The sequence below is a fragment of the Centroberyx gerrardi genome, chromosome 20 (genome assembly GCF_048128805.1).
Source record: "Centroberyx gerrardi isolate f3 chromosome 20, fCenGer3.hap1.cur.20231027, whole genome shotgun sequence".
Taxonomy (NCBI): Eukaryota; Metazoa; Chordata; class Actinopteri; order Beryciformes; family Berycidae; genus Centroberyx; species Centroberyx gerrardi.
The window spans coordinates 6,767,990-6,782,096 of record NC_136016.1 but is presented as its reverse complement, the minus strand read 5'-3'; the positions used below and the strand labels follow the sequence as shown (position 1 = coordinate 6,782,096).

Here is a 14,107-nt window from a genome sequence, read left to right as displayed (position 1 = left end):
TTCTTTATCTTCATTAGAACAAATGGAAACAGAGAAGAAAAGAAGAGACTCTGAAGTGGACACAAGTGTGACTCTAAGGGTAGATAAGCAGTACAGTACAATAGATGTTGTATTATGTACATAGCTTTATATATGTTAGTATAACACAAAATGTAGTTTTTTGTATTTAATCTTCAACCATTCATCCTGTAATTGTGTTGTTGTACAGGCAGAGACAGCCCACCTCCACAGCCTGTCCCTGGTGAGGTCATGCATCCAAAAAGCTGTGGGTTTGCTGAGGGATCCGAGTGACTCGACACCAAGGAGCATGCAACGGATGTACATACTTCTGACTCTTCTGGGAACGGATCAAGGACACATAGGTGGTGAATATAGTCATGGGCGGGGTTTGATAGGGTTATTGATCAATACCAATCACTCACTTCGCCAGGTGCATTTCAGGTTTTCAACTCACTTTACCTACCACTTTTTCAAATGCTCAATGACGGTGCTGCAAGCGAGTAACTGGCATTGCATTTCAGTTGTGACGGCTAAAAGATATTAAGATGGCTAAGATATATTACCTCTTCACTAGACAATTCTGTTAAATCTCTGCTCTAATAAGGAAGCTTACTTGTCTGTTGTGAATTGTGACTTGATTAATTTTGTCCATTACTAGCCAGCATCGCTTGGGGCTGTGCTAGACACTTGTGTAGGAGTAATTAAGTTCTATCCATGTTATTGCAGGTTCTACTGGTTGCCAATAGAGGTCATAGATTACTTAATGCCCCTTTAAAATACATTTATCCCCACACACTACCTATCTACTCTACTATGAGAATAAAAAGGTAACATGATGATCTCTGTTAAAGCTCGCTTCCAGGAGGTGTTGCTAGGCAGACTGGCAGTGGCTTTGGCACAGAGGGAAGAGATGATGTGCTCTCCTGGGGAGTGGGTGAGCAGGGAAGCCAAGAAACGCCAGGCTCTACAGGAGGGGGGCACTCTAAGGTAAAATTTCCAATACCTTCTGATGAAATGGTAAACTTTTGAAAGCGTTGACATATACACTACCAGTCAAAAGTTTGGAAACACCTGATTGAATGTTGTATGTTTTTCATTATCTTAAAGCCATTTTGATTATTATTATTATTATATTAGCTTATGCTTTAATGCTTGAAATTTGTTTTTTAGACAAATATAAATAGTAAAGTTGATGCCTATGTATGAATTTCTTTTCAAAGCTACTTTAAAGAATCTAAAATATAAGATAGTTTTGATTGGTTTAACACTTTTTTGGTCACTCCATAATTCCATTTGTGTTATTTCATAGTTTTGATGTCTGTTATTCTAAAATGTATGTGTCCAAACTTTTGACTGGTAGTGTAGTTTAGAGAGAATGTTCTTTTTCCTTAAAACTGATCATCTGACACTAATCCTGAATTTCCATTTCAGAATATTTTTCAAATTATAATGGTCAGTGATTTGATTAAGTATAGCTTTCTGTCTTGTGTTTATCTGCCAGGCATACCCTGTGGCGCTGTCTTCAGTCCACCGTGACTCCGGTCTTGGCTGGCATGGTGGAAGTTATGGACAGGTATGCCAATCTGGACCTGCTCTTCGGTGCAAAGCTCAGTCAGGGCCTGATAGAGCTGTGGTTGGACATTCTGGCAGACACACAGATTTTAGACCTGACACCTCCTCAAAACTCAAGGTACTGGGGATTACTTCTTTTGTAATTATCTATCATTAGCAAATTGAATATAAATCAACAAATGGCACCATTTTGCTTGCCTCCAATTTCTAGTGTGTTAGATCAGGAGGTACTAGTGCAACATTTCTTCATGCTGGATGGTGAAGGACAACCCTGTGCTGCCCCCTTCAGCTGGCTCATCAGAATGCACCTCCAGAGCCTATGGGAGGAATCTGAATTTATACCAGGTATGTCTCGGACTGATAATTTGTTCATTCGAATGACTTCATGCATGTAGTCATTAAGAGGTCACATAAACATCTGATCTTTGTCTCTTTCACCTTTATGTTCCTCACAGTGACAAAGGAGGACGGCACAGAGAGGATTCTTCAGTTTGTGAGCGCCTTCAACAACAGCAGGCTGGGAAGCTACTTACAGAAACTCTCACAAGAGGAGCGACTGGAATATGGCCAACGCTACCTACAAGACTTTCTGCTGCTTTCTTTGAAGATCAAGTCAAAGGATGAGCTTAGGGTATAGACTTTATGAATTACACATTTAGGTGAAGCAAAGTGTGCAAACAGCCAAATAGGCTTGACATTGACTTTTCACCCCATCTGCTATACACAGGTGTTCACCAAGGCAATGTTGGGCTGTGTGTCTGAGCTTCAGCAGTCCATGAATACAATATCCGACCTCTCTCCTGCTTGGGTCATGGCTGCTGCCAAACATTATGCCCCGAGACTGGACACTCTCTGCCACATACTGCTGCTGCAACCCCAGCTAGCCACTGATGTCTTTCAGCAGGGGTCGAAGAGGGAGCCCACAGAAATGGTGAGAATTACTGTTCTTTGACATGGAACAGCATCAAGACCAATACCATTTTGGCTTGGCTCAAACCTCTTGAGTTTTATCTTTGTGCCAACTGCATGTATTTGTTGAAATATGAAGGGGTTAGTAAAGCTAAACCATATGGTATTGATATTTTACAGGTGGCACAGACATCTAGTATGCATAACCAAGATAATTTGCATATTCTTCGCAAAAATATAACTTTGCTGTCAAATTCACCTAAATATCCATAAGTGCATAAATGATAGTTCTTTATTTAGAATTGGGCACTAGGTTATGTATAATGGTATCTTTTATTTTTAACAGGTTGAGGACATTTTAGCGCTTGGTATCTGTGTTGAGAGAATCAAGCTGCTGACTGTGACATCCCTGCAAGAGTGTGAGTCCTTTGTGAGCAGAGTGGAGTTCCTGCAGCCATGTCTAGATCGAGCCTTTGGTCAGAAATACAGTATCCTCTGTAGCCCTGGCTGTCTGCAACATTTGGACTCCATCAGGTAGGGACTGAAAATGAATGTGGCAAGATTTATAGAACTCTTTGTAAGCTGAGACAGAGAGAGTGTGTTTCTAGTTTTATTCATAATCTCACATGCTCTTTCAGGTCACTATGGCATGGGATGCTGGTCGTAGCAGCTTTCATCCAGCGAGTCATGTTTGAGGTTAAACAGAGAGACTCTCGATTGAAAGAACTGGCTCTTAAACACTGCAACCTTCTCCAAAATGTAAGTGAAATGGTTAGAGACTTGTTACTTGGTTAGTACTTGGAATGAAGCACATAAGGGGTCTGTGTTTTCATCATGTTATGATTAAAGCAACTTTGTAAAGAACAAGTGCAATGGGCATAAAATAATGTTATGACCAAGAAACGACAATAAGAGTAGGTAAGATACAGCAAAGAGCAAAACCACTGCAAGGGATAATAATGCATTATTATACACTTCTCAGTAAATGAACAGTAACAATAAAAGTAAAGTGCGAGTAGTGGTGGGAGGTTTAGGGGGGGGCCAGTGTTGCATGAAGAATGTAAGTTAAATTTCTTCTGTCTTTTCAACAGCTGATGCAGGGCTCACCTGATATAAGGAGTGTGGACACATTGCAGCAGCTGATCCGCATCCTCAACTCTTATCATGCTGAGTGTAACAGGGACCTAAGGTCTGACACTGCCTTTGAACATTTGTATTCAGTAAAATGCAGATTTTTGTATGTAAGATTATGCCAACATCTGTAGTTACTCTAATACACTGCAAAAAATGTCAATCTTAACAAGTCACGTAGTCTCATATTCAGTATTAAAATATTATGTTTCTTAAAAAGAACTGAAAAATTCTGCCAGTGGATAATTCCACTAGTTTCCAGCACTTGTTTCCAACACCGTTTTCAGTTTAATTGCATTAGAAACAAGTGAAAATATCATATTGGGAGATGTTTCTTCTCTTGTTCTAAAAAAACCCATTTTTTTTAAGACTATATTTATGACTTTGATGACTGATGCTACTTGTATGCATGATCTCTTTATTTGGACATGTATTTATTTTATAGTGAAATAATTCATCTCTTTTGTTTTTTCCCCAAAGGTATGGCATTACTTGCCCAGTTTGCCTGTTAGAGCTCAAAGAGCCGTCTGTCTTGCCCTGTGAACATGTCTTTTGTTCACACTGCCTCCAGCAATGCATTCAGGCAGACAGACATTTTTGCCCTAAATGTAGGGCAGACTTGCCACCCGACTTCCAACCAACTGTCTCTCACACCATCAAGTGAGTTAAAAAAAATGACAGAAATAACATTTATTTAACTTGGTGAATTGGTACTATCTCTCAACTCTTACAGTTACCATAACAAACTATCTTAGTTAATAGTGAGAAGTTTTCTATCAAACAATGTTTGACTGAGCAACATTCTGTGAAACAAAGTGCAAAGAATTGTAGAGGTAGCATCTTAGCATCCAATGCTATTACTTATTAAAGAATGTGTTAGTATTAGTATTACCCTCCCCAGTAATACTGTGCTTCTCATCCCTCAGGGCAGCGCTTCAGCAGCAAGCAGACATTAGGAGCTGCTGTAACTCCTTCTTCCTGGAGGTGGTGTCCAGGTTCTGTCTGTCTGAGGGGGAGAGGCCAGGAGAGGGAGTCGTGGAGCTGCTCTTCTCCTTACTCGTTTCTGCTCACGGTCAGTGGGAGAAGTAAAACTGCTTAGTGTATGATAATAGCTGAATGCTACATGATACTGTGATGATGAGGCATTCAACCGTTGATTCTCTTGTGTGATGCAGGAGATGTATACAGGACCAGAGAGCTCAGTCCCTTCCTGGAGTGTGTGGACAACAGTCCTGTAGTCCGCTCCGTACTGCCTAAACTGCTGCTGCAATACAGGTATGGGCATGAGTCAAACAACACACATACATAAACACAACCATACACTTTTCCAGAATTCGCATGTACTCTAACAATAGTGTATCTATCAGTTTTGACCAGGCAAAGGCCCACATCCAAACCTACCTAAAGAATCTAGAGGAGAAAGTTCTAGACAGAGAAGACCGCACTGAACTCTACCTGCTCTTTGTCAACTGTTTCCAGGTAACAGACACCAACTTCACTTGCCCATCGCTGACTTCTTATGTAACGTTATCATCTTTAAACTGGTAATCTGCCAGAGGATTGTACCTTGGAAAGACCTACCCAACATCGGATGTTTAGAAAAGCATCATCACTTGCTATTGATCGCATATTGGTTTTGTTTCAGGACTCTCTGTTGTGCTCAGAAGTGCGAGAAGTGGAGCAGAAGAGGCTGCAAGTGGAGGTCTGTTTCTTGAGCAGGCTAGCCAGGAAACAGACCCCAGACAGACAAGCAGACCCAGCAGAGTTCCTGCTCAATATAGCCAGGCTACGGCTGTGTCTGGCCACTGCTGCCCGAATGGTGGAGAAAACCGTGGTCCAAGGTGTGTATTACTGAGCTTTGTTTGACTTTACAACAACGAGAACTGTACAAATCAAATTTCATCAGGTACAGTTAATAAATAAAAAAGGGAAGTTAATAACTGTATCCAAATGTTTTTGTTTCTTCAGTAAATGCTGGTGATGGAGGGATGGAGGCTGATCAGTATCTGCAGCAGGTAAAGGCGGTGTGCGAGTACTGTGGTAATGACTGGCACAGGGTGTACCTGCTTAGAGCGCTCCACAGACAAGCTGGCATGGACTGCATCAAGGGCCTGATGAATAGTCCTGCCTGGAGCTGGGTCTTCCCTTCGGAGGTCCTTCGACTTCAGGTACAGCTATCTTGATATCTTGAATGTATATATTATGTTGCTTTAAACCCAGATTTTATTGAGTATGAGGTAGAATTTCATGTTGCTGGCTATTTGTCAACTAAACATCACAACTGCGTATCCACTGATACTATTAATAAGCAAAGAATGTATTGCAATACATAATTCAACCATAAGATGGAATTACATTGCACCATTAGCTTCAGTTTATTCACTGATGAAAAGGCATTCTTGTCTAAGCAGAAACTAATAACTGCAAGGTAGAGCTTAAACCTGTATTTTGAATCAAAGTAAACTCACCAAAATATTTTTTTCTCAAAGAGGATGATTCCGGCCGAGGTGGACCGGTTCCTGTGCTGCGGGCCGTCTTACCGGGCCCTGAGGGATGCTGTGGCCCAGGTTCTGCTGGAAAACAGATCAGACCCTCTGGTGATAGAACTACAGGTCAGAGAGACTCTGCTCATTTCTGCAGCAAGTAGAGTACTCCAACATTTCTAATGAGATGGTTTAGTTTGTTTAGCATATTAAAAAAGATGGTAACACTAAGAGTAAAAAAAAATACTTTAACAAGAATGTGCGTGTGGAATGAATGAATGAATGAATTTCATATAAAGTCAACTCAATAATCAATTCAACGACAATTAGTAATTTTGTTGTCAAAGTGCATTAATTGTACAAATACGTCCATACAAACACTTAACATTAACAAATGATATATACACAGTTTAACATAGTGAGTGAAATTTTGAAACAAATCAAGAAATGGAAACTTATTACATTTAATATGATCCATCCATTACCCCATGCTTTTTCAAATTTCTTTGCAGCAGCATAATTCTTAGCATCGTGCACCCATGTTTTCTCATGTTTCTTGATCAACTTCAGGATTCACTGTACTCCTGCTTTATGTCTCCATTGTTTTATATCTTCTCTGTAGAAGCTGAGAGGTTCTAAGGCTGCTACCCATGTTCTGCTAGCCCTGGCCCTGTTTAGACAAGTCACCTGCCGTTATAAATCATCTGACCTCAACATGCGCCCCTCTCCACAGGTCACCATATTTGACATCTAATTTCCATTGTGTCATATTGCTCAGATACTGACATCAGATATTGACTCTGAGGTGTTTGTAACTTTAACCTTCTGTTTTTGACATGCGGCTGTACAGGAGACTGGAAGACTGGAAGGCGTCCTGAAAAACACCATGTCAGCAGAATTGAGGGAGTTCTGCACTGCACTTCTATCCAATCAGATAGGCGGACTGGGCTCCCCTCTCCACATCGACCAGGATCTTCCAGCTCAGACATGCACCCTCTTGGAGCTGCTGGTCCATGTGGACTCTGTGCTCCTCAGTGGAAACTCTCTACTGGTTCCTCTCTACCAGATCGCCTTCCAACCTCAGAATGTTACAGTAAGACACTTATTATCTTGTGCTTTGATTTAGGTTTTGCTGCTTCATGCTATCTCATACTCCAATCTGTTTTCTTTGGATGTAGCTCATTAAATCAATTTCATCTTGCCTCCAAGCACTCCTTCCTGCCAACCATGCCAGATGACCACACAAGTGATGCCAGACAGTGGCTGAAAGAGAAGAAATTACAGATGTATTGTGAGTATTTTACTTGTAGCGAACATTATAAAGGATTGGATCGCAAAGTTATGTGTCAGATGTTAAAGAGATATCTGTCATCACTTACCAATGAATTGTGCTTTAGGATGTAATGTCTTATTCATGATTTGCAGACTGTGCCAATGGCCATGCATGCTTTGTGGGAGAGGTATGAGTTTATTTTTTGTGTCATTCTTTGGCAAGCATTTCTAACATTAAACATAATGAAAAAAGCAACAAACACTCAAACAATGCATCATATGCTTCTGTACTGTCCCATAGTGTGGTAAACCCACAACCTTATCAAGATGCCCAGACTGTGGAGTACAAGTTGGCGGGCAAAATTACTCCCCAGTCGCTGGATTTCAACGTGCAGAACAGAGGTATTAACCTGTTAATTAACCTGCTCTGTGACATTATTGTCTCAGTCTGATATACTCCATAAATTTCATCATGTCTCTTCTTATGTGTGTAAAGTTTCGGAGACCAAACTCGGACAGGACACATATTAGGAGAGGCTTTGCAGAGGTCTGAAGCCCCTGAGAGACAGATGACACCTGCCCAGTCCTGCATCCTTCGGCTGCTTACACACCTCGCCATGCTACAAGGCGCTATAAGGAATAACCGGGTGAGACTTCACCAAAATCTGCACCAAGAAAAGGGTTTTAACACCACTGGTACTGAAAACAATAGTGTGTAAAAATACACCTGTGTTGTTTTTTGTGTTGTAGGGAGTCAGCAACATGATTCACCCCAGCGTGCGGGATGTTCTTGGCTTCCTGTGGAACCACCTTGAAAAGGACATGAAAGTGCTGGGGCGGACGCTGGATCAGAACATGGACGACACGGCAGTTACAGTTCATTTGATTCTCAACACCTGCGTAAAGTTTACTGCAGGTGATGATATTACCTTTCAAATGATTTTCAGCCTGCTGTTTCCTTTGCGTAACAACATGTGACATACAGTAAATCCCTTGATTGTTAACGGTAAAGGTTCCCGCCACGCAAGACCTGACCTGTCCTCCAGACCTGGACGGGAACAGTGGGAGAAGCTAGCCTGTGATTCTGCCATTAACCCAGTACTTGTGGTAAGGAATACACATTTTTTGAAACCACAGTGAATTGATTGTTTAAACACCAATAAGATGTGATTCTTTTTATTCTTCTTTTATTTATCAACCTCCTGACCAAGGAATTGCTATAACATTGAAAGGTCTCTGGCACAGCTCAGGGTGGCCTGTAATTGGCATAAATAATAAAGTCACATTTTCACAACTGCGATGAGTAAGCTAGCTAATTAGAGCAGCAATCCAACAGAAACATCCAGTGAAGAGGTAACGTATCACCATGCAAAATACGGCAATAGTAAGACTGCTTTGTCATGTGCTTTTTTTGGCTTGAGAGCAAAATGTTTTTGGAATGCCGATCACTCACTCATAGCACTGTCATCCATCCTTGAGCAGTTGGAAATGCCAGTCGGTGTGTGTGTGTGTGTGTGTGTGGAGGGGGGATTGGGAGTGTCTTGGAATTCTAATGGGTGGGGAGGTTTTGTTCCAAAACTTTTGAAAACCCCAAATCTCAGCACCTGATGTAGTAATCATTGAGTTGCTGGTATTGATCAAACCCCACAGATATAGCATGGTCTTTTTGTGCTATGGGACAGTAAAAATGCTAATTATTGCACCTTTAAAAACATTCATGTTCTCAGAATTTGGCGAGGAATATGGCTGAAGCCCAGGAGAGAATCAGTGCTGACAATAAGCTTGTTGGAAGCCCTCTGATGAAGCTCCTCTATGGGGATCCTGGGCCCATGTTGTCCCTCCCCTCTGACTGCCCAACACATCAATCCTCCTTCTGGAGTCTACCTGAGATGATGACAGTGGAACGCTTCTCTCAGCTGGTGGGAGAGGCACAGGGGCGCACCTCCTTATCCCTGCTTACCCTGTTTCTTAAGAAGGTACTGGAGAATGTGTCCACAGTGTTTTCATCTATGTCTATGCATCGTAATCCTATTTATGAGTAAGTCTGGGGACACACTAGAGGATTATCAGGCCGATTTGCACCAGATTTGCACCCACAATTGGGAAGGGGAAATCCCGATCAGAGGCTTGGTCGGGACTGATGATCCAAACAGATTATCTGGTAGTGTGAGGAGTTTACAGATTCAATCTTAACCACCCCGTTTGACTCACACACTGATCTAAGCCGCCCCAATCATATCAAACATGTTCGATTTTTACAACCTGACATCTGGACGGGTCCTGAAGTGTGTGATCACAGTTTCATTCCTAGAGTGGAGAGTGGAATAGCCAATGAGAGCCTAGTTTATAGTGAGGTGAGGTAGAAATGTTATATTAAAAAGTTATATTAATGATAAAATATATATGATATTATAATATAATGCATACTTATTTAAGGTCCTTGAAATTAAACACTTTGTGAACTCCTGTCCTACAATGAATGTAAGTTGCTAGCCTAGCTAACATTATATTTTTTAAGCCTACTCACCTCCAACTCTCACTACAAAGTGTACAGATCAGTACATATTAATACATTTCACATTGGATCATGCTCCTGCAATATTAGAGGTCCTGATGTCAGTGACGTATCTAGAGTCAGCAGCATAATCTCAATTATATTGTGTGTGATACCCAGTCCTTGCCTAATCATCTAGTGTGAGCATATTTACAACTGAGAGACAAAAGAATCTGTGAAATCCATCAGTATATGTGTCATGCAATGCATTTGTAGGATTTCTAAAAGTCTTCTACTGTGTCCCTAGCCTGAAATATGTGTGTGTGTATTTGTCCTAGATACAGTGTGTGAGACAGTTACATCACCTACCTGAGCTGGCTGCATTACAGTCAGACCTTTTGAGGGTATTTCCCCTGGCATCAGACACTACACCCCAGAGTATTGCACAGATGTTGCAGCAGATACCAGCAGGTATATTTACATCAGATCACATTTTGAATTGAATGTACAACACCACCAATGAAAGTGTAATGAAAAAATCCACCACCACCATCACACACACAAACACACCTTTCTCATTATCCCTGATAGGATACCAGAAGAAGATACTGCATGAGAGGGTGAAGAGATTCATCGAGGTGTGGAATTGCCTCAGACTGGATGCGGCGAACAATTGTAAGCACATGTACATTAATTCTAACGTAAATATGTGTGTGTGTGTGCGTGTGCATGTTTGTATGTTGAGTAGTTATGTAGTGTAGTGGTGTGCTTGAGATATCTGGTGTCTGCTGCCTTCACTGCATGCCTTGATTTGCTTGCTCCTGTGTCTGTATATATAACAGCAGACTTGGGTGCGGACATGAAGCTGTGTGAGAAAGAGGTGACACCAGAGAGCTCTGGGGAGTTCCTGACACCATGTCGACGTGGACCTGGGTCATGTCTTCGAACTCTGGTAGATTTCCTGTCAAACACTCACAACAGCTTGGTGAGAGAGGCTAGGAAACTGAGTCACCAAGAAGACAGGTCAGTCCGCCTTGTCCGGTGTCAACTGCTAAGGCATTTGGCCTTTGAATGGAATTTACTGGTATGATTAAGACTTTGGCATTTTACAGATGACTGTCTATTTACCTGTGATATTTCCCCAGTGAATACAGTGTTCCATTGGAGGAGATATCAGAGACCCAGCTAACCTTGTGCCATCCAGAAAGGGAGCTGCTACCCCTGGTGTTAGCCCACTGCCACTACACCTTGAGGAAAGGCAGGGAGACTGACATTAGTTACAACCTGCCAGGGATCCAAACCCAACTGGCCCGTCGCTTCCTGACCGGAAAACCACTTATCGAAGCGGTAAGAATGGAAAAGGATCTCACAATTGCATGCAAATGCTGGGTGATGCCACCTTTTCTACTAACCAGCTCTATTGTCCACTTTTATCAAAATCAGGACACCTCAAGGTACTTGAACAGACACCTACAGGATTTCTCTGTGGTCCTAACAGAGGTCAGAGACAAGATTCGTCAGGTAAGTCCATTTCTGGTACCAGTCTTTGTCCAGAGACAACACTGACTAAATGCCAGCCCAAGAATGTTCACAGTAGTTTCCCCTGTGGGATTTTGAGAGGCCACTTTGTTAGAGGTCAAATTCCTTCACCCAAACTCCTCTCTGTTTCCATTCACCGGGAGAGGTCTCCCCCCTGCCAGGCGCCACTCAGTGGCCTGCTGACAGTTGCTCTGTCTGTGGTATAGGAGCCGCTGAAGGGATCGGTGAGCGGTGCCATGCGGACGGTGCTGCGTTCATACACTGATGTTTGTGATGCCGTGTTTGTGGTGGAGATTGGCCTGCGCTTCCTTGGCAAGACGGGCGGGGATCCCCAAGGTCAACTTTTGTCCTACCTTACTGATTCACTGCAGATGGGCCCGCAGATCTCCAGCTGTGTAGCCAAGGTAGAAACCTCCGAACCTACAGATATTTCTCTTTCAACATAGCTATGCAAATAATATGTGATTATATGGATCTCTTTTTGTATGCGAGGCACTATTACACCACCCTATTGTTAGTCTGTCTATACAATGATAGTATTCACATTTATAGACTACTCCACTCCACTATTGTGCACTTTGGAAATAAGTGGAATAAAACTTTCTCCTACTGTGCGCTGATCTAACCTAGTATCACCTAAATCACTTAAATCCATTAAACCCTTCTGTTTCATTTTCATTTCAGGCTCTCGGAGAGAGTAGACTGGAACACAGCATATTCACCTGGCAGCTCCTAACCTGCTGGAAATCTGAGCTCATGCTGAGCCGAAAGCAGGTTAGTAAGAATAAAATCATAATGTGCCAGCAGGTTGCTGAATACGGCAGTCACAAGAGAAACAGGCGAGAGTGTGACAGAATTATCCCTATTGACTGTTGATGACTGATCACAACAATGGATCTGTGCCTAGGCCGAGCCACTTTAAAGACCTAGAAACACAAAAGCCATGCATGAAACTCCCCCTCGGTGACCGCATATTTTGTTTTTGAGTAATTCTTTTCACTCATGTGACCCCTGCTAGCTGCCAGTGACTGACCTCAAAGACCACAAAGAGCTAAACTTGCTGGGCTGTAAATCCGTAGAAAGTGTGCCGTCCGACATGGCAGGCGCTCAGTGTTTGACCCCAACAATAAAGTGAATTGTTTGAATTCCTTCTGCAGTTTCTGCCACGAAGCACATACTTTGAAGATTTTCATAAGCGTTGTATAGTTTGATGCAGTCCGTAGCATCCAGGATCAAGAGGTGTGAATCAAACTTTGATAACACGCAGTCCACTATCTATATGTTCCAGGACCCGTTTCAGAGGCTGCCTTCAAAATTCCAGCAGAAGCTGTCTGAGGAGGAGAGGAAAGGAGTGAAGATGTTCCTTGCTGTCACAGACGTTGACACTTTCTCTCTGGAGCTGCATGAAATTCTCCTACTGAAGACGAGCAACTCCATGCCAGACCAGGACTACCTGCCACACTGGGAGTAAGCAAACTCTAATATCACCAACAAGCCATTTGTATGCCCCCCTCCATACTGACGACACAACTAGCAAATGTATTTTGACCATTTGTGAGTTTAGGGTCTGCAGGAGGTAATGCACCAAACAAATGGTAAAACATATCATTTACAAAGCATTTGCATTATTTTGTTTGAAGGGATGTGTATTTCCCTGTTTGCCCAAAGTGGTTTTGTTGAAGAGAAGACATTTTTGGAGTCTCATAAATGAAAGAAGTGTGCCTATTGTCAGAACAAAGATTACCACCCTCATTTAAAGGAATCCATTGAAAGTGGACACTTTCAGTCACAGTGAAGTGTGGGGGTCTCACCCTGAGCTCTCCCCTGGGATTTGGGGCCTTTTGACTCCCAGGACCAGAGCGTGACCCCTCCAGGCGGCCATCTGTCAGGGGAAAGGGGCTTAAGTTATATACCCTCTGCAGGCACAGGTCATCTCTATTGAAGCAGCAGCTGGACAGGGAAGTGAATAGGAATGTGTGTGGAGAGAACAATGGATGCAGTGCTAACTGTTGCTCCTCCTTTCCCTCCCTCCTTGCTGTCTCCAGCATCAGGTCCACTGTGGAGAACCATTTGGATCAGAAAAACCTTCCACCTCTGCCGGGGCTTGATTCCTTACCAGAGGACATCACACTGGACAAAGGAGCTGATGTGTGGAGGGCAGCTGTACAGTTCAGAAAAATATAGATCATTAGAGTCAAGTCTTTTATAGATCATTTCTGTAGAAAAATAAACCATTTCTGATGTTCTTTTTATTATTACAGGGCATATGATTTCTTTTTTATTATTACTACTACCTATATTAGAATATCTGCATGATGCTGTCATTCAACTGCCTTAACATTGTCTCAGTGTCTATAATTCATTCATTCCATATGATAGGATGAGGCAGAACATTTTAAATATATGTGTCTTTCCATAATGTGAATATTATAAATGTTTCTATTAGGGGTTAAACTTGAATATGTAATGAGAGAGAGAAAGGAAAGAGGGAGAGTGGTACAATAAAAAAATGAACCATATTATTGCATTGCATTATGTTCATTCTATTATTGTGGTGTTAGGAAACTATTAACAAATCACCTTTGAATGTGTTGGAACTGGATTGTTTTCTATGAAAGCATTCCCCAACACTGATAACTTGGGGGAAAAAACTTATTTTCATCTTGTCATCACGCCTCCCTTTGCATAGTCAACCAAACATTTAATT

At 42.1% G+C, this 14,107-nt stretch overlaps 1 protein-coding gene across 4 annotated transcripts in view; it reads left to right on the top strand.

Moving 5' to 3' along the window:
- rnf213b (ring finger protein 213b) overlaps positions 1 to 13,919 on the top strand; it is a 30,344-nt gene extending 16,425 nt beyond the window's left edge. For 3 of the 4 annotated variants that reach the window (XM_078290864.1, XM_078290862.1, XM_078290861.1), the window contains 35 exons: positions 18 to 79; positions 209 to 365; positions 852 to 987; positions 1,502 to 1,690; positions 1,784 to 1,917; positions 2,028 to 2,203; positions 2,300 to 2,503; positions 2,828 to 3,015; positions 3,120 to 3,240; positions 3,573 to 3,670; positions 4,093 to 4,272; positions 4,539 to 4,684; positions 4,788 to 4,887; positions 4,980 to 5,091; positions 5,258 to 5,453; positions 5,581 to 5,780; positions 6,102 to 6,224; positions 6,718 to 6,828; positions 6,946 to 7,188; positions 7,305 to 7,386; positions 7,521 to 7,555; positions 7,669 to 7,769; positions 7,864 to 8,014; positions 8,118 to 8,283; positions 8,380 to 8,474; positions 9,095 to 9,343; positions 10,200 to 10,332; positions 10,453 to 10,536; positions 10,704 to 10,884; positions 11,007 to 11,208; positions 11,305 to 11,382; positions 11,607 to 11,804; positions 12,085 to 12,174; positions 12,689 to 12,867; positions 13,446 to 13,919. In XM_078290864.1, the coding sequence (XP_078146990.1) occupies positions 18 to 79; positions 209 to 365; positions 852 to 987; positions 1,502 to 1,690; positions 1,784 to 1,917; positions 2,028 to 2,203; positions 2,300 to 2,503; positions 2,828 to 3,015; positions 3,120 to 3,240; positions 3,573 to 3,670; positions 4,093 to 4,272; positions 4,539 to 4,684; positions 4,788 to 4,887; positions 4,980 to 5,091; positions 5,258 to 5,453; positions 5,581 to 5,780; positions 6,102 to 6,224; positions 6,718 to 6,828; positions 6,946 to 7,188; positions 7,305 to 7,386; positions 7,521 to 7,555; positions 7,669 to 7,769; positions 7,864 to 8,014; positions 8,118 to 8,283; positions 8,380 to 8,474; positions 9,095 to 9,343; positions 10,200 to 10,332; positions 10,453 to 10,536; positions 10,704 to 10,884; positions 11,007 to 11,208; positions 11,305 to 11,382; positions 11,607 to 11,804; positions 12,085 to 12,174; positions 12,689 to 12,867; positions 13,446 to 13,584 (5,039 nt within the window). In that variant the 3' untranslated portion in view covers positions 13,585 to 13,919. The remainder of the gene's footprint in view (positions 1 to 17; positions 80 to 208; positions 366 to 851; positions 988 to 1,501; positions 1,691 to 1,783; positions 1,918 to 2,027; positions 2,204 to 2,299; positions 2,504 to 2,827; positions 3,016 to 3,119; positions 3,241 to 3,572; positions 3,671 to 4,092; positions 4,273 to 4,538; positions 4,685 to 4,787; positions 4,888 to 4,979; positions 5,092 to 5,257; positions 5,454 to 5,580; positions 5,781 to 6,101; positions 6,225 to 6,717; positions 6,829 to 6,945; positions 7,189 to 7,304; positions 7,387 to 7,520; positions 7,556 to 7,668; positions 7,770 to 7,863; positions 8,015 to 8,117; positions 8,284 to 8,379; positions 8,475 to 9,094; positions 9,344 to 10,199; positions 10,333 to 10,452; positions 10,537 to 10,703; positions 10,885 to 11,006; positions 11,209 to 11,304; positions 11,383 to 11,606; positions 11,805 to 12,084; positions 12,175 to 12,688; positions 12,868 to 13,445) is intronic. The other variant, XM_078290863.1, reaches the window with a different exon arrangement.
- The last annotated feature ends 188 nt before the right edge of the window (positions 13,920 to 14,107 follow it).